Source organism: Uloborus diversus, chromosome 2 (genome assembly GCF_026930045.1).
Source record: "Uloborus diversus isolate 005 chromosome 2, Udiv.v.3.1, whole genome shotgun sequence".
In the NCBI taxonomy this organism is placed as follows: domain Eukaryota; kingdom Metazoa; phylum Arthropoda; class Arachnida; order Araneae; family Uloboridae; genus Uloborus; species Uloborus diversus.
In genome coordinates this window covers 16,627,683-16,648,004 of record NC_072732.1, presented here as the reverse complement: position 1 = coordinate 16,648,004, position 20,322 = coordinate 16,627,683, and the positions used below count along the sequence as shown (strand labels likewise).

The window sequence follows — 20,322 nt, the reverse complement described above, 5'->3', positions numbered from 1 at the left end:
TTAAAGTGTGCCTACCAATTTTCTAAACTAAGCAAAAGAGTGGGGAAATAATTACCTTGTGCTTACTTACTCTGTTTATACTATTTATGCTGTATATTTAATTCACTATTGTACAATGTATGCTTTACAGGACCAAAAATTGGTAACCAATTTTATTCTTAGTTACGATAAGTTAAAAACCAATAAAATAACACAGTAGATGTTGAATTTGAAGGTTAGTAAGCATTTTTATAGAATGCCCCATATGCTTTTTTAAAATGAAAAAAAAAAGTCTATTTGGTTATCCAAAGAAATGTTGATGAAGAAATAAATGTGCTATGACAAATCCAATGTGCTATGTCCAATCAACCAGATCACGCCAAAATTTTCTCTCTCACATACTAATTTCAAACATACGAAAAGCATTTGAGACTCTATTGAACTTATTTCCCAAGAATAAAGACAAAGAACTAAGTTGTTATCGGCAATGCGAAAAACCCGATGCTTCTTTTCTAAAATAGAACGATTATCTTACCATCTCCAGGCAAAGACTTCATAACCAATTGATTTTCTGCCTCGGGAGGAAGAAAAAAAAGAGAAAGTTTGACAGAAGCTGCCCAAAAGTGAAGCAAACAAACTCGGAAACAAAAAGAGAGGGGGCTCTCCAGCAGATAGAACGTGCACGAGTGTTCCTCAAAGATTTCCGATACATAATCGGAGATATCAGGTTGCGATTCCACCCCCCACTCGGATGTCACGACCCTCCCTCGGAGTAACTGTTCTGTTAAGTAGTTCTTCCGACCATGTCTTCTATTTGCTCTGATAAAAGGCGCCTAAGCCAGGCTGGCTCTGCATCAGATCGTCTGCCAGAGCGAGGGCGCGGAAGGGGTGTGTTCGATAATCCCGGCAACGCGTCAGGACATGTTTGCGCAGTCTTTAGCCGGAGGGAGATGGAATGAGTACTGGTCTGACCTTCCAACTTTGAGAGGAATCAAGTTTCTCCACTTTGGATGTCTGACTGAAAATACCCCGTTGAGGGAAGGAATCACGTAGTTTATATTTCGGCAGGCCAATGGTCATGCAAAAGACACATGTAAGAGACACAAATGTAGTACACATTGATTCCAAGAAGATAAAGGTATTTTAATCTTGCTTTTGCAGTTTTCACTCGGTCGCAGATTACTAACAAACCAAATATGCCCAAGGTGGGTATACTAAAGACCCATATCCATACACCGATTCCGTGAAGATAAAGGTATTTTAATCTTGTTTTTGCTGCTTTCACTCGGTCGCAGGGTACTAACAAACCAAACAACCCAAAGTGGGGTACACTGAAGACCCAAACCCATACACCGATTCCGTGAAGATAAAGGTATTTTAATCTTGTTTTTTCTGTTTTCACTCGGTAGCAGTATACTAACAAATCAAACAATCCAAAGTGGGGTTACTTTATACCCATCCACTAATTCCGTGAAGATAAAAAACATAGGCTACTAACAAGCCAAAATACAGTATAGAAAAATTCCAGACAAGATAAATTCATTTTATTATTGCTTTTCCTGGTTTCACTTAATATAGGCCTCTAAAAAACCAAGACAAGCCAAAGTATCATGCACCAAATTTCGTGAGGATAAAGGCATTTTATTATTATAACTAGCGGTACTCGCACGGCTTTGCCCGTAATAGAAAAATTAAAAGGTCTTATGGTTCGCCTGTATATTTACAAATGTATGGTGAATTTTCTCGCCAGTTGGCTTGTACCCATCTTACAGTTCCACGTTGTGATAATTTCGTATCTCGCCAATTGGCTTGTGCCCATGTTACGGTCCCACGTTATGATAATTTCGTAATTTACTCGTCCATCTTATGATATTTTTGTTCTTAAAATTGGAATAGAAAAATAACCACATCTAATTTTCAAAAAATCGCTTTGAGGTACACACTCCCATGCTACAAACTAACTTTGTGCCAAATTTCATGAAAATCGACCGAACGGTCTAGGCGCTATGCGCGTCACAGAGATCCTAACAGACAGAGATCCGGACTCAGAGAGATCCTGACAGACAAAGAGAGATCCGGACAGAGAGACTTTCAGCTTTATTATTAGTAAAGATCAAGATTGCTGTTTTCACACAAACTCAGGCTACTAACAAACCAAATAAGCTAATGCATAGTACATACCGATTCCATGTAGATAAAGGGATTTCATTACTGTTTTTGCTGCTTTCAGTTGAACATAAACTGCTGACAAACAAGAAACGATACTTTGGGTCACTATCCCATTTAGCGTTTTAAACTATGAGGTTTAGTCATAAGGAGCTAAAATTTTCTCTTGGGGTGGGAAGTTTAATCATAACAGTTCCTGCGTGCATACATATCATCACATTAGAATTGGCAATACGGTTTAAAATAAAGGATTCTGGAGACTGACCCCCAAATTCTACCCCTGAAGCACCCCTGCTCGGGATTATGTTCAGCTGACATTAGTAAAAAGAATGCCTATATAAATACTTGCTCCATGAAGCAACTCCGAAAACACATCTGAATCGATTCCGCCGGTTGTTGTCATAGAGTAAACATTGCCGTTTAGATTCAAAATGGATGGTTAGTAGAACAAAGTCGAGCGAAAATTGTCGCTGATTGGTTTAAGGATGTCGTTCAATAGAAACCAATGCAATCAACATTGCCGCACACTATCTTTTTTACTAATAATAACGCTGAAAGTCCCTCAGTCTGTCAGGATCTCTGTGACGCGCACAGCGCCTAGGCCGTTCGGCCGATTTTCATGAAATTTAGCACAAAGTTAGTTTGTAGCATGGGGGTGTGCACCTCGAAGTGATTTTTCGAAAATTCGATGTGGTTCTTTTTCTATTCCAATTTTAAGAGCAAAATTATCATAAGAAGGACGAGTAAATTACGAAATTATCATAACGTGGGATCGTAACATGAGCACAAGCCAATTGGCGAGAAAATTCACCATGCATTATTTGAAAATATCCAGGCAAACTAAAAGATCTTTTAATTTTCTATTACGGGCAAAACCGTGCGGGTACCACTAGTAATCAGTATTGTCAGTTAGTTTATTAAACATAGCTTCTAAATAGATTTAAATAAATTCTTAAAACCCTTCAAAGGAATCAACTTCTACTTTTAATGGGATAAATGAAAGAAACGCTACTGTCTGACCACCGATTACATGGAAAGGCAAATTTTCGGTTTACAGGCGTAAATGGACGCTTCTATTAGATTTCAGGGATGTCAGCTTTTGCAGATGTAAGTTAGCCTTTAAATTAAGTAGAGTCACATTCAAATGAGCGGAACATGTGCGCATCATTTTTTTACTTTTCCCCCTCATTCAGATAGATTCGTCTTAACTGGACGTTTGCTGATTAAATATCATCAGTGGGCAGACTGTACGCCATTGAATAAAATCAACTTCGCCAGGAAACAGAAACGAATCAAACAAACACTGCGACCTGTGTACAAAGAAACACGTTTGAACATCGGATTATTTTTTTTAAAATATTTTGTTCGTCATGTACGTTGCTGTATAAAGCTTAAAACTTGCAGATTTAAGAAGAAATCATTTTATCAACCATTCAGCCTCCTACAAAATTTAAGGTGTTGAGAAAATTGGCTCTAGATTTGATTAGAAAAATTACTTTTTCTTCATAAGGTCAAAAAGAAGAGTTACGCTTTATTACTATTGTACATCGCTATCAATAGCTAATTGCTACAGAAAACGTAAAACAAAAATTGTTCTCTAACGTTTCTTTTCTTTTCTTTCTTTTTCTTTTTTTTTTATTATGCTTTTACATTCCCATTTCATTATTTAGTTACAAAGGTCGGATAGATTTTTTTAGATTTTTTTCGACGTTTTGAAACTGATTAATAATTTTAAAATTTCACAATACTAGTTTTTTAACACTCGCTAAGAACTTATTACTAAAACTAAAATAATTTTGCAAATTGAAAATAAACTAAAAATGTTGTATATTTCAAAATATTTTGCAGTATTTTAAGAAAAGCCCTAATATGAGAGCCCTAATAAAGAGCATTCTCATCGAGTTTCACGAACTACATTTTTAGAAAGTTATTTCTTCAGTACATACTTGCGCATACACCGTTAAAATTTCAGAAAAATTTAAGACAAACATTATTGTAAAATGGAGTGTTTGCAGTACAGAAAACTTCTACAGTGAATTTTATTGGAAAAAGTAAGTGATTGTAGCGCCAATCACTTATAGAGCGAAGCATATAATTCACCGTTCTTGCTCTCCCTTAACCCCTTCAGTCGGAATTATGAAATATTGGACAAAAAATGTTGATATTTGGTACACAGTGTACTATGGTAAAGGGTATCTTATAGACAAAATTTTCAGTTTGTAGGAGAAAAATTAAAAGAATTATGGCACGTACAATATTCCGGACTTATATTTTTGAAATCAATATTTCATATACAAAAACGATAAAATACCGAACAAACTTCATCATAAAATGTTCTACAAGCAATTATAAAACATAATATAAGCGTTTGAAACGATTAATTAAAGATTATATATTTTTTAAAAAATCAGGAAAAAAAAACTCGTTTTTCAGATGAAAATCCATGGTTAGAATAATGAGCCACTCTCTATCTCTCCATCCTTATATGTCAGTGTTGTCAATCCCAAAACGAAAAATTATTTCACAGATTATAATAAGTAGAATGTAAAGAGTCAACTACAGAAAAATCAACTAATTAAATGATTAGCAGCTGTTTAAAGTGTATGTCCGGTATACCGGACACCAGATCTGAAAGGGGTTAAAGTCAACTCAATTGGTATAGAGATTAGAGAACCGGTCAACGAATCAAAGGATCCCATGTTTAAAACCCGCTGCTTGTATCTCGTTCTTTTTTATTCAACGCAACTACCCAGAGGGTTCTGGTTGTTTTCTGTCGTAAAATTGTACAGTAAAATGGGATTTTACGGTAAAAAGTACTGCCAAAACATAAATACCAGTACTTTTCACTGTAAAGTTTCAGGAAGATTTTTAATACTGTATGCTATTGATACGTAAAAAATATCTACAAAAAGTCTGTTAGCACGTTTATTTTTAAAAAGTGAAGTAACAGTGTAATATTTACGCTTGTTTTAAAAAGGTTCTTTTTTTCCAAATGGTTTTTCCAACATTATTTTCTGTGAGTAAACAAATAAGTATTGTAAGATGTAAACCAATTGTTTTTTTTTTCTTTATGTTCTAACAACTTTGCACGATATAATTGAGTTTATTAAAGATAGGTATTACGCACTCAACTTGATCGATCCGGTAAATCAAAGTCCGAATGATCAGTGCCCCAATGCTTATTTTTTATACACTGAAAAAAAAAAATAAAAGTCCTTTTGAATTTGCTTTTACCATCACGTGAACACCGTTGCAATTTATGAAAAATCCTGAGAAATAAATTTCAGAAATTTAACTCTTTAAAGTAATAATGTAAACATTAAAAAAATATCTCCATTGCGCTATTTGTTTAAGATCGCAATGGGGTTGTTTCCTTCAGTCAAAAGTAATACTTTTAGTCACTGAAATTGATAGAATAAGCAAAAAGAAAAAAATAATAACATGGGCCCAGAAAATGCTTTTATTTTCCCAACAGTTATTTTTTAATTAATTTTTTTAAATGCCCGATTTTTCAAACAAGGCGTGGTCTTGATGACGTCACAAATGATGCTCTTTGGTGCATCTTTGTACCCGCGTTTCCACGCTATGATAATAAAGAAACGAATTAAAATTGCGCTCTACGCTTGCTATCAACCCTATCGTTGCCAATACACGTGAGTAAAGATGCGAATTAAATATCTTGCTCTGTGAATGGCAACATTGAATGGCATTTCATCACTTGTGATGTCACACGACAGAAGTGTAAATAATGAAAGCTCACCGATTTATGCAATTTTTTAAAAATATTAAACTTAAACAAATTATTTAAAAAATGGTCAAATCCTATTTTTTTAAGCATGCTCTTTCAGAAAAAAAGTACTTTGAAAATTTTGGAAACGACCCCATTGCTTGCAAAAGGCACAAATTAACATCAACTTCTCTCTCTTTCAGCGGTCCAGCACGAGCGAGGACCCAGAAAACCGAAGTTCAAAGACCCATCCGATCCGCACGGGCAGATCACCAAATCCAACCACCACCACCACTCCATCCATCCTCTGGGCCACCACCCTCTGGCGCGCCTCTCGAGCACCTCGCCCTCTCACCACCACCACCACCACCCCCAGGCCTCCCCCTTCCACTCGGCGGCGGCAAAACTGGCCTTCGACATGTCGAAGCTCCCCTCTTCCCTTGCCGCCGCAGCCGCCGCGGCGGCGGCTGCGGCCTCGGATCCGGGCGGCGGGGGACTCTTCGGGGCGCCGCCGTCGCAAATGGCGGGAAAAGAGCAGCAGGCGGCGGCGGCTGCGGCGTTCCTCGGAGCATCCTCGGCGGGGCTGCTGCAGATGCTCCTCAACGCGGAGAAGTCGCAGGAACTCATATGGAACAGTGTCAAGTGAGTCTGTCATAACATGCTCCAACCACAAACAAAGTGTTGTTAATAAAGCTTAGTTTGATGCAATCGTATTTTCGCATCGTTATTGAAGCGTATGGCTGTTAGAGTAGGTATCTCCAAAAAAAAAACTTGGTAAAAATTTACAAATTTTCCTCTGCGAAAAGATTTTAGTTTCAATAACTTCTGTTTTTTTAAAGCCTTTAGGGCAGTGATTCTCAATCGGTGTTTTGGCAGACCTGTACCTATCCGTACAAATGTTTGACCGGCCGTCTGGGATCTTGGTTTATCAAAGTCTAAAAACATCTTTGCTAAGATAGGTAAATAAAAGAAAATTAAAATATTAATTTTAATAATATTCTACACGACATTTTTTCACGAGAATTTTGAGATTATTTTTTGAAATTTTCTCAGATGTTTATTTTTTGACGTATATCTATGATAATTTCATTTTAAATATATTTTGTGATAGTTCTTTAACGCTAATTGAAGTTCTATTCGTTTCTTTATTTTTTTATTATTATTTGTTTATAAAAAAAAAAGAGAAAAATCCACCGGTAGGCAAAAAAAAAAAAAAAAAATCACCAGTATTGCGTACCACTAGTCTAAAGCTTTCTTTTTCCGATTTTGGTTTTTTCAAAAAAGGAGGATTTAAAAGGAACAACAAAAAAAATAACAAAGGAACCTGTTCAAAGTTAATTTTTCAAAAGTTTTTAACGGTCCAGGAGTTGAAGATTTTTTTTTTTTTTTTTAACCAAAAAAATAACTGAACAAAAAAACCTCAACGGTCCCCAAATTTCTCAAAAGCTTTTGCCGATTCATATGTCTAAAAAGGTTGAGAAACGCTGATGTAGGGGACATAGGGGGGAACTCTGACTATCTCAAGTTGTTGCCCTACCGAAGTATTGCAATATCTGTGAAAAAGGCATTTAAGAAAAAAAAAATCTTGATATGTTGTTGAAAAAAAAAAATCGTAATACCTATATTTTTGAAATTACACACTTCAGTTACTTTATATCATCCTAATTTCACTCAATGGCTGGATTTTTTTCTTCTTTTTTTTCTTTTACTTTCTTCTTTTTTTAAAGTGTTTTTAAAGTTTTTTTAATAACTTTTTAATTTCTCTTTTTTGCAAAAATGTAAAGCAGCATTTACTAACCTCTTTTTATACACAAACTGGAGGAAATGAAAAACCCTTTCGAGGACCTTTACGTTTTTCTTTCCTTCTTTAAATTACACTAGGTATTACATAGAAATTACATACGTTAGTCGAACGATTTTCGTATGTACGATGGTTTTGTCATAGTAACATTTAATTGCGCGATTTTATTTCTTACACATTTATATACCTTTGAAATAAATCACAGAAAATTATTAAAAGTAATCACAAAACAAACGAAAGAAATCTAGTGAAAATCTCCGAGGAGAGAACGATTTTTTCCACCGGACGAGCTGTTGAGATCCCTGGGGCCCTGAACTCACTTCACTCTGCTCAGTTCATTTCACTTCAAGTGAATCAGTACCTTAGTTCACTTTGTTAACAAGTCAGCTCCGTTCACATGGAAGGTCGGGGAATGAGATTTCAGTACATAGACTGGTTCCATAAAAAAAAAATTGAATTTTGACATCTTGAATTCAAATTATGTTTTTCGCAATCACGAGTGCGTGTATGTAACCGTATGTGCTTGTGTGTGGGGGTATGTGTGTTTGTGTGTGGGGTATGTGTATGTGTGTGTAGTCATGTGTGTTTGTGTCTGTGTGCTGGCATAAGTGTGTGGGTAGTTGTGTGCATGAATGTGTGTGTGGGGGGTATGTGTATGTGTGTGTAGGCATTTGTGTTTTTGTCTGTGTGCGGGCATGAATGTGTGGATAGTTGTGTGTATGTGTGTGTGTATGTTTTTGTGTGCGTGTATGTGTAGGTGTCTGTATGTATGCGTGTGTGTATGTTTTTGTGTGTGTGTGTGTGTTTGTGTGTGTGTGTACGTGCATGTATCTGTGCGTGTAAGTGTATGGTATGGACGCAACCTGGAGACGGTTTTCGCTGTAGGAGCAGCATCGTGAGGAGCCGGTCGACGGTGATGGTGCGGAAGGTGGCGGTGAGAAAATAAAATGATAGCACGCCAAAAACAGTCAAGTGAGAACAATAAGCAATCGTGATTGCTCAAAAAAAAATCGCTTCGAGATTCATTTGACATTTGAAACCCGAAACCCCTGCTCCTACCAATTGCTTAGTTTATCGGTTTTAAATGCTCAGATAAATGCGAGCAAGTGGATCCCTGAAGAACTTTAGTTTAAAAAAAAAGAATCTTTGAGGTACAGCATTACCATGTCTATTAATGTAACTAATGTTGCAAATTTTATAACGGTGCACAGAGCCAATAGGCTAGCTTAGTTTTATGCTTTTTGTCTTGATAAATATCTGTGCTTAAAATTAAATTTGTAATTCGATGTTGTTCTTTTTTTTTTTGAGCAATCACGATTGCTTATTGCTTGCATTTGACTGTTTTGATGTCCTATGATTTTATTTTCCCACCACCTCCCTCTGCCAGCACCCCCGTCGATCGACTCCTCACGATGCTGTTCCTATAGCGAAAGCCGTCTCCAGGTTGCGTCAATATCCTACACTTACACGCATGCATACACGCACGTACACGCACATACATACATACACACACACGCACACACACATACACTCACAAACACATACACACATACACCTACACACATACACACACAAACACATGCACACACACACATGCACAAAACTACCCACACATTCATGACTGCACACAGACACAAACACATATGCTTACACACACATACACATACCCCGCCTCCACGCACACATACACCAATACACACAACTACCAACACTCATGCCTGCACACAGACACAAACAGACATGCCTACACACGCACATACACATACCCCTTACACCACAAACACACATACCCCCCCCCCCACACACACACACAAACACACACGCCTACATACACACACTCGTGATTGCGAAAAACATAATTTGAATTCAAGATGACGAAATTCAAATTAATTTTATTATTTTTTTTCTTTTTTCAATTTTTTTTTTGTACATGCAAAAAAGCGATCGGTACAAAGCTCAAAACCACAAGCTGAACAATAACGATGCCATTTTTTCTAAGTTGAGAGGAAATGTTCGGAAATATCTCGGTTTCACAAGATTGATGTGTTGAATTCCAGCCAGAAAGTTTCCTTTTAAATGCACACGTATATTACGGAAAGATAAAAAAAAGTTCTATGAAGCCATATCAGGTGAATGTTAGCTCGGTTTGTGACTTAGAACTAAAATACTATAAAACGTTGTAGAAAAGGGATACTATTGTGAAAATATTGAGCTAAATTATTTAAAACATTTGAAAGGTGTTTAAATAATTTAAAAGAATTTAATCTGTAGCTATTCAAAAGCAGTTATCTCCTCTTTTAATCGATCCTCACACTTGTTTTATCATTCATTGGTCGTATCAATATCGCCGTGACATTTTTATTTATCTGTTTGTTTTATTTATTTATATGTTATATATATACAGTCGGATTCCGATTTAACGGATTCATCGGGACCGAAACTTTTATACGTTAGATTATTCGTAATATCGGGGTGCGAAAAGAAATTAAAAATTGCACTTTTTTTTTTATCTTTTAGCCCTAATAAGCAACTGCACAAAAGTGTACACGTTTTATTCGGTATTCCGAAACTTATTACACACTAGTTACTTTGAAATTTTGTTGTACGTAATTTTGACAATTTCTTTGATATTTTACTCGAAATAATTCTCTTTCGACTTTATGGAGAAACTAGTGATACCCGCACGGCTTTGCCCGTAATAGAAAAATCAAAAGGTCTTTTGGTTCGCCTGTACATTTACAAATAATGTATGGTGAATTTTCTTGCCAGTTGGCTTGTACCCATCTTACGGTTCCACGTTATGATAATTTCGTATCTCGCCAAATGGCTTCGACCCATGTTACGGTTCCACATTATGATAATTTCGTAATTTACTCGTCCATCTTATGATATTTTTTTTCTTAAAATTGGAATAGAAAAAGAACCACATCGAATTTTCGAAAAATCGCTTCGTGGTGCACACCCCCATGCTACATACTAACTTTGTGAAAAAATTTCCTGAAAATCGGCCGAACGGTTTAGGCGCTATGCGCGTCACGGACATCCAACAGACATCCTACAGATATCCTACAGACATCCAGACATCCTCTGGACAGAGAGACTTTCAGCTTTATTATTAGTAAAGAAGAAAATACTGTGTCATTTACATCCTGCTCATCCTGCTGCATGAGATATGTTTTCACAGATTCCATTCCATGTAAAGCATTAAAAAAAATCGCTTTCAGCAACAGAATGGCTATTCATTGGTTGCCCACTCGCTCGTCAAACATTGCTGATTCCAAGAGAAGTCTTTTTCTGCTTCGCACAAGGTGAATATATATCATTTGGGAAACAATCCAATATTTCCTAACTCAAATTAAAAAAAAAAAAGAAAGTAAAAAATTCGGCTGTTAAAATAATTCGTTTATTCGGTGTTTAATATTCGGAAAGTAGGGGGTTTTGCCTCCATTTTAGTCAGGTAAAAAGAAAGATTCGCTAAAACGCGAAATTCGTTAAATAGAGGTTTGTTAAATCGGAGTCCGACTGTATATATATATATATGCATATATATATGTATATATATATATATATATACATATACATATACATATATATATATATATATATATATATATATATACATATATATATATATATATATATATATATATATATATATATATATATATATATACATATACATATATATATATTTATTTATTCATTTATTTTGTGACTCTAAACTGCTTGTATAGTAATATAATTCTCATAAGAATGATAAAAATTGTTTTTAATGATCTCTTCCAGTATCAAGCCCAACGCACTAGCACCTAAGCTAGGAGTCGACCATTCTCACTTCCCGGGATTCTCTCCCCCGTTGCCCCCTCCCCCTCTCTGCTCCCCGCTGGAAGGGGGCGGACAAAGGGCCGGAGCCCTCATGAGCTTCGGGCCCACGCAGCACATGGGCTCGAACAGGGAATCGGTGCAAGAGATCACTGCCAGACTCCTATTCATGGTGATTCGGTGGGTCAAGTGCTTGCCCACTTTCCAGACGCTGTCCAAAACTGACCAGGTAAGTCTATGAGTTCTACAAAATCATTAAGAGATAGAGACGATTCTGTAGATTGCTAGTTATCCGAACTCTTATGAATCAAATGTCTAATTACCTGAATTATTACTCCTGATTTTTTTTTTTTTTTTTTTTTGCGATTGAGCACGCAAAATTGAAAGCATACGACTGATGTGAAAGAAAATAAGAACTTGGGATAAGAGTGAAAATCGAGGCCAAAGCAATAGAATTCTAGCCTCAAGAAAGTAGGAAGAAAATTGTATACAAACTGTATACACACAATATTTTTTTTTTTAAATCTGCATATGTAGTTCTAAATTCGATTGAAGTATAAATTTTCTGCATTAAAAGTATTTGTTTCAATCATTTTCATGTTGTGAAAAGAATTCTTGAATTTGCGTGTCTAATTGTCTGAACTTTTACCGCACCAGGCCCTGATTACCGCACAGGTCGACTAGGCCTGGGGTCCCAACTTGCTAAGGTGCCCCAAATTTCTTAAAGACATAGTATTAGAACTACAAGAACAATACATGTATTTTTAAAATACCAAGAAAAAATAATAATTTTTTTAATGGGGAAATAACTTCCTCAAAGGAAAGTTTATTCATTCTGCCAAGAGCGGATTTACCATGTTGCAATAGCGAGGGAGTCTCACGACCATAATCAAATCTGCATAAGGTGATTCAAAAATGCACATGATAAATGATTTACATAATTCTGTGAAAGACAAAGGGGGCACCTCTATCCCATGATGCCATCCCATTTGAAATTCTGGTGATATCTTGAATTACTTCCCACTAAGTTCTTTCGATTGAAAAAATAAAAAATGGGAAGATTGTCAAGTTTTGCATCTTTTCCAAATATGGACCTTAAAATGCTAAAAAGAAAGGACTAAATAAGACAGTGCAATCATTAGAAGAATGTGGATGAAGTGACTGAGAATGTTCAAAGGTATAATAGGTTGGAACGAAGGATATTTCAATATAGAAAGTGAAAAGTTTTTTTAGTTTTGAATCAGTCAATGTTCGCATGCTTTTGCAAAACATACATTGCAACTTAATGTGCATTTTTTTTTCTTGCATATAATCCCCGAATTGCTTTCTGATAATTTTAAATTGCATAATATTGTTAATAAATTTTTCAGGAAATATTGTTGAAAGTGTAATGGGAGACTTATTATTTTTTTAAATTATCTTCTAAAGAACCACCATTCATCAGATAAAAAACAAACAAAAGTCAGGCATGATTCATTTATATCGTACTTGTTACGACTCCAGAAAATAACACATAACAAATGAACTGTTTAAACTGAAATATTACATTTTAAAATAACGTGCCGAGTAATATATTTCTTACAAGAAGACTGAAACTCGAAACGCTTCCAACTAATGAGATCTGAACGCAAACTACCTCTTTTATGCAATGCATAGCTTCAATTACATCTTCTTCGCAGATTGCGAATTACCATTTTAATACAATTTTGATAGATGATCTTTAAAGAGGTGCTCGCGCCGCCAAAACATTACAAAGCCCATTATCCCTCACCCAAACCACACTAAACAGTTACTAACAACGCACGAATTAATCTCACTTTTCGCAAATAGCTCGGGACTTTGGCCTGTATCCCCGCGTGCTACCTGAAACAGCGTGGGCGTGGTTCTGGAACTCGAGGAACATTTTCATCGTCCAATTAACGCCCGGTTTTATGTCAGGAACACAACAAGCTACTTCTCATTAGCCATCAGAGCCGGATGGTGTTAACATTCCGGCAGCAATTTCGCCATTTTTAGAAGGTGGACGCTTCTTTTCGCAGGCGATTTGAATATCAAAACCGCGCCTCGGGTGCGAGTTTTGAGGGTGCTTCAGGGAAGGATGGTCCTTATTAGTATTCGTCCCATGACTTTCATTCCAAAATCTTGTGGTAAGGGGATGTGAGATTTTAGGCAGGAATCAAGAATCGCAATTTGCATAACCAACTAGACGGGAAAGAAGTTCTTGATGTATCGTCATCAGAATAGGGGCATATATTTTAATGCAAAAAAAATAATAATAATTTGAATTTTGACATCTTGAATTCAAATTATGTTTCTCGTAATCACGAGTGTGTGTATGTAGGCGTGTGTGTTTGTGTGTATGGGTTATGTGTATGTGTGTGTATGAATGTGTGTGTGGGGGGGGGTATGTGTATGTGTGTGTAGGCATATGTGTTTGTGTCTGTGTGCATGCATGAATGTGTGGGTAGTTGTGTATGTGTGTGTATGTATGTGTGGATGTCTGTATGTATGCGTGTGTGTAAATGTTTGTATGTGTGTATGTGTGTGTATGTGTTTGTGTGTGTGTGTATGTGCGCGTGTGTGTGTGTAGTTGTGTATGTATGCGCGTGTGTGTAGGACATGGATGCAACCTGGAGACGGCTTTCGCTATAGGAGCAGCATCGTGAGGAGCCAGCCGGTCCACGGTGATGGTGCGGAGGGTGGCGGTGGGAAAAATCAGCGTAACGCCAAAAACAGTCAAATGAGAACAGTAAGCAATCGTGATTGCTCAAAAAAAAAATGCTGTTATTCTCTCAAAAAGGGAAAAACTTAATAGCACAAATTAATGATTTGACGCTTTCGCTTTGCAATCACTGTCTCATCTCAAAAATAAAAGGTTTTTAATATATTCTGCAAATGAATTCTTAAACTGATATGTTTTCCCCGACTTCATATTCTCAGCTGTTGTATTGGAAGTCAAGAAATGTTGCAACAGTTCAAATGTATCTGAACAATTATTTCGTTGAAGCGAGCTTTTTCTTTGTATCGGTATTCGTTACAATGAGATTGTACTGTATCAAGAGTCAGGGATTAATTTTTAACGAAACAAAAAATGAAATATAGTAACCATATACTACCGTGGGCAAGTAAACGGCAGTATCTGCAGAAGTGAGCTTCAGAGATATTTGAAGAAACGCGTTTGGGATTGATACTAACGACAGGGAAATTTTGGAATTAGACGTTATTTTAGCGGGGGGTGGGGGTCTGTGGAAATCATATAAGCGAGCTTGTACAATAAAGCTAACGTACAACAGATAACAAAAATGAAAAAAAAAAAAAGAAAGAAAGATGAAAAATTTGCAGTTGCTGCCCTTTACTTGTCAAAAGCAGCATAATATTTGAAACTTATTTTAATACGTAAATGCATATATAGGTTGTTCCGTTTTAACCTGCAAGACCTTTATTTTCGCAACCGTTAGTCCTATAGATGTATAGTTCCAATTGCAAAAATCTTCAAAATCAGATGCAGAGTTAAGATATTGAAAGTTTGAAGCGAAAATAAAAATAAGTCAAAAATTACAATATTTACCTTTTTATACCGGCCCTAGGTCTCCTAACTTATATATAGGAAAATAATCTCCATTAAAAAATAATTCCAACACGAAAAAGTTTAAAATTAGTACGGCCAATATTCACCGAGATATGAAACGCAGCGTTTTGTGACTTACACCACGTTTCACTCGCCATCAATAACACCTTTTGGAGGAAAATATAGGGGTTAACAAGTGTTTAAAATTACATGTGTGCATCTGGTGTGATTTTTCATTTTGTTCGAGGTTTTGTAGTGTGTTTTTGCGTATCACGGCATAACATTTGCATTTGTTTTGGAATAGCAGTGGAAAATAAAATTAACTTGTTCTTCTTACTTTGACGACCTGTCATTCTTCTGAAAGGGCGATAAGTTCCAATCTCATCTTTTGCATGGTCCCTCAAAGCTTTGAACTGGAATATCTCCTTGAGTTTTAGCCGCACAAATGTCTAGTTTTTTTTGTGTCAGTAGTAGCTTTCATTGGGGATTATTTCTCTAAAAATTAGTTGGGAGACCTAAGACCCCGTATAAAAACTTAAATTTTGTATTTTTTGACTCATTTTCATTTTTTTTTCAAACTTTCAATATCTTAACTCTGCATCTGATCTTGAACATTTTTGCAATTGGAAGTATACACCTAGGACTAACGGTTGCGAAAATAAAGGTCTTGCAGGTTAAAACGGAACACCCTGTATATATTTTCAAACAATTTTAAGACTCAGACACACCTACAAAAGGCAAATAAATAAACAGATTTTTATCGAATGTCTTTGTTTCAAATGCTTACATCTTTTTCCACTGAGCGAGGTGCTCCTTGTAACCGCGAAACTCATGTCTGCAATATTTTGCAAATTCATACTTTTTTGCATTATTGATACATTTTTGCTCCTTTTGTTTTCAGCTGAGTCTTCACTTCATTTTGTCACGAATATTTGAATACTTAAAATTCACAATTCTAATTCATTTTCAGTAATTAGTTTTTCTTTCAATTGCAAAAACTTTATTGGGAAATTTTTCTGTTAAGGGTCTAAGGACCTTTAACCTTCAAAATTTTCGACTTTCTGGAAAAGATATATGTTATGCATATATTAATTCTGAACAATTTGATACCTTATTTAATACCATACGCCAAAAACTTTTCAAGTTATCGTAAAAGTGCGTAAACTTTCCCCATAGAGATTTATGTTAACAGCAGCTGTTTAGGCCTCTTTTTCTCAGGTGCCGGTTTCTTCGGTTTTCTCGTTTTGCGCGCATGATATCTCAGAAAGTTTCTTATATATTTCCGTAAAACTTTTCATGCATATTTGTCTAGTTTATTTTATGATCTGAACCTGAATTTTAACTAAAAATAAAAGTTAACATTTAAAAAAAATATATTTTTGCCCAAAATTTTGGAGATTTTCGATATTAACTTACAAAATTTCAAAAACATAGATAAATAATTTTTTAAAAAATAACTAAACTTAGGTTCAGGTCATAAATATAAGTCAAATAAACATACATTAAATGTTTTACGGAAATGTATAAGAGATTTTCTGAGATATCATGCGCGCAAAACGAGAAAACCGAAGAAACCGGCACCTGAGAAAAAGACACTTAAAGGGCTGATGTTAACATAAATCTCTACGGGGAGAGGGTACGTATTTTTACGATACCTTGGAAAGTTTTTTGTGTATAGTAACAAATAAGGTATCAAAATGTTCAGAATTAAAATATGCATAACATATCTTTTTTCCAGAAAGTCGAAAATTTTGAAGGTTAAAGGTCCTTAGACCTCTTACGATATGGAAACAATACGTCTGAGGACTTTGACATCAAGCAGTATTTATACATATGTTCTTGCAGAGAGATTAAATTAGTGAAACTCCGTACTTGCCATTCGACTTCAGCAATTCGCTCTCCCATGTTTGGTTAAGATAACGAGATTTCAGCTTTGTTTGATTTCACAACAAACCAGAAGCCAACTGATTGACATACAGCGAACAGAATCTTTGGAAACCGCAGTAGTTTCTCTATGCACTGCCGAAGGGTTATTTTAAAATAAATACCCATTCAGACCACTCGATAAGGATCTGTAGACGCGATACAAATTGCTTCGCACCTTAAATACACATTTATTTGTTAAGTTTATAATGAGTTAAAATTGAAGATTTTATATTTCTGTAAGTATATTATACACAGACACACACTCACACACAGCGTTTCCACGTTTAATCTGAAAGACCTATATTTTCGCAATATGCAATAGGTATACTGCCGTGTGCAGGTAAACGGCGGTATCTGCAGAAATTAGTTTTCGAGATATTTAAAGAAATGTGTGTCGGATTCAATGTTAACTATAGGGAAATCTTAGAATTAAAGTATTTTTTCGCGCCTTTTTTTCATCGGAAACCAAATAAGCAAGCTTCTACAATAAAGCTAACGTACAATAGATGACAAAAATGCAAAAAAAAAAAAGAAAAATTTGCTGTTACTGCCCTTTACCTGCACACGGCAGTATAGTAGATAGAGTTTATACAATGCGCCCCTCCACAGGCGGACTTACGGGAGTGCGAGGTTGCTCATCACCCACAACATTTTTGTTTGGATTTGGCAAATATATGGATATATATATATATATATATATATATATATATATATATATATATATATATATATATATATATATATATATAATTAATCAGGTAACATGGTTAGGAAAATAAAATAGATTATTTTTTTCGCAGCTGCAATTCTAATTTACTTAAAAGTAAATTCATAATTACAAAAAAAAAAAGAAAAGCACTTTATTATGAATTATTTATCATTCAATGCTGTATCATGTAATAGTTTTATACTCTTTAAGTGGGTATTAAATGGTACATCAATACAATTGCTTTTACTTTGAAAGAATCATGGCTGATAAAGTCAAAAAAACATGACCTTTGTAATATACTTTATCAAAAATCATATGAGCGGTTTTAAGTTCTTGCACATCATTCCAATTAACTGAAATCAACTAAAAACCAGCATTTTTAAGGTAAATTTCAAAATTTTCCGAAGGAAAGTCACCGGACCCTTATATGTTCTGGGGATGTTCTTTGATATGACTCCCCCAGACTCCTGGTATCATTGCACCCTCAGAATTCAAGCCCTAACCTGTGGTTCCCCCCCCCCCCAGAAATATTTCTAGATTCGTCTTCGTTGCGATTATATGGCCCTTGAAAATAAGTAAAAGAAAACGAGTGTAAAACAGCATATGTTACTAAATGGGTCATGTTTCGAATTTCGGAAAGAATCAGATTTTCGTTTTTTTTTTTTTGGTCTGTGTTTGTGTTGTTATTTTGAGTAGGGGATTTTATTGAATTTTATTGTACGGACCTGGGGCTATACATACATTTAGATTGCGTATCTTTCGACAGATTTTTCTTTCGTGTAAAACTTTTAATATTTTAACTTCGCACCTCACTTTTATCATTTTTAGCCTACTTTACAGAAAAAAGTTCAAAAAGAATGAATAATGACAGGAAAAATCGCGAAGAAAACAAATAAGTCAAAAATAAATAAAACATTTTAATAAATATCGATGAATTAAAAATTAGAAAATTGGATTTTGAGATGGAGAAAATGCGTGGAGAATCATGCCATCTAAATTTGTACACAACTCTCAGGTTTCTACAATAATATTTAATGAAATCTGTTACTTAAAATAACATGCAAACACGAAAATTTTGACACTTTCACTGCCAATATTTTTTAAAATATGAAACACTAGTGGTACCCGTACGGCTTTGCCCGTAGTAGAAAATTAAAAGGACTCTTGGTTTGCCTGTATGTTTACAAATAATGCAAATAATGTATGGTGAATTCCTCGCCAATTGGCTTGCCCATGTTACGGTTCCACGTTATGATAACTTGGTAATTTACTCGTCCATCTTACGATAATTTTGCTCGGAAAAATGTTCTTAAAATTGGAGTAGAAAAAAACACAAAATCGAATTTTCAAAAACTCACTTCGAGGTGCACACTCCCATGCTACAAACTAATTTTGTACCAAATTTCATAAAAATCGGCCGAACGGTCTAGGCGCTATGCGCGTTACAGAGATCCTGACAGATATCCAGACAGAGATCCGGACAGAGAGACTTTCAGCTTTATTATTAGTAAAGATGACATTTATTTAGTGTCATTTCTGGATATCCTAGCACATATTACAGCTCATTTCCGGATAACCTTGTCCACGCACGAGCCTTCCGACGAAATAGAAACTAGTCCGATCTTCTACTTTTATTAAGTTTATGATGATGATGACGAAACACCAGGGCGTATTGAATGCAAAGTACCCTATTAGGCAACACGGAAGCCTCTTTTACCACAAAGGAAAATCCATCGCGCCAGTAAATGATGCCCTTTATTTCCATTTCAACTTGAAAGAAATGCAAATGAGAGTCATTTCCACAGCGTATTTATTTAAATGGAAAGTAGAAAGCCGCAATGACGCTCTTCTATGCATCCTCATGGCATTTTAGCCGCTCTCTTTTTTTTTTTTTTTTTGTTTTGTTTAACACAACGTATGCAAAGCGTTCCAATATCACCCGCCGTTTAGGAAGATGGGAAGAGATGATTCCAAGGAAAGTGTTTTCCCGAGAACGATCCGAAGTTCTGAAGATGTTCGAGAAAGGTGAGAAATCACGAAATGCGATTTGCATATTTGGCATTCCATGCGACTGCCGCAACGAATCAAAATTACCGGAAATGAAATTGGTCTGAGATAACATGAAGGCGAAATTGCATCACGTTTATCACGTTATGGCGTATCGTTTCACTTGGACAGCATTTGTTCCGTGTTTTTGTTTTTCGTGGTCGTGGAGGGGCGGAAGGACACGAGCTTTCTTTACTCGTATTTGTGAATCATATTACCCATCCTTATTTGGAGATTGTGTTCCTACCTGAAAAATTAAAAACTGAGCGTACCATGTATGTATGTATCTCTGTCCGATTTACTTCTCCCGAACGATTGTGAACTGACCATCGAATCAGGTATCGATAGATTCGTAATTTTCCCGTCTTTATGTTTGGCTATTTAACATAATCCTCCGATAATAATCAGCGGATATATCAATTAAAAACTATTAATTATGATGCTTAGTTTTCGACATAAAAATCCCTATTTTTCGAAAGCTTTACTCCATTCAATTTATTATTCAGTGCTTCATCTTAACTTTCCGTAACAATGCTTTTATTGAAATTTGTAACGTGAAGAAAATCATTAAATGAAGC

The 20,322-nt window shown here is 35.6% G+C and overlaps 1 protein-coding gene across 1 annotated transcript in view; it reads left to right on the top strand.

Moving 5' to 3' along the window:
* The window catches only part of LOC129216881 (protein dissatisfaction-like), a 109,555-nt gene that overhangs the window by 73,794 nt on the left and 15,439 nt on the right, over nucleotides 1–20,322 (top strand). The window contains exons 5-6 of the mRNA XM_054851096.1: nucleotides 6,076–6,514; nucleotides 11,460–11,724. Of these exons, the coding sequence (XP_054707071.1) occupies nucleotides 6,076–6,514; nucleotides 11,460–11,724 (704 nt within the window). The remainder of the gene's footprint in view (nucleotides 1–6,075; nucleotides 6,515–11,459; nucleotides 11,725–20,322) is intronic.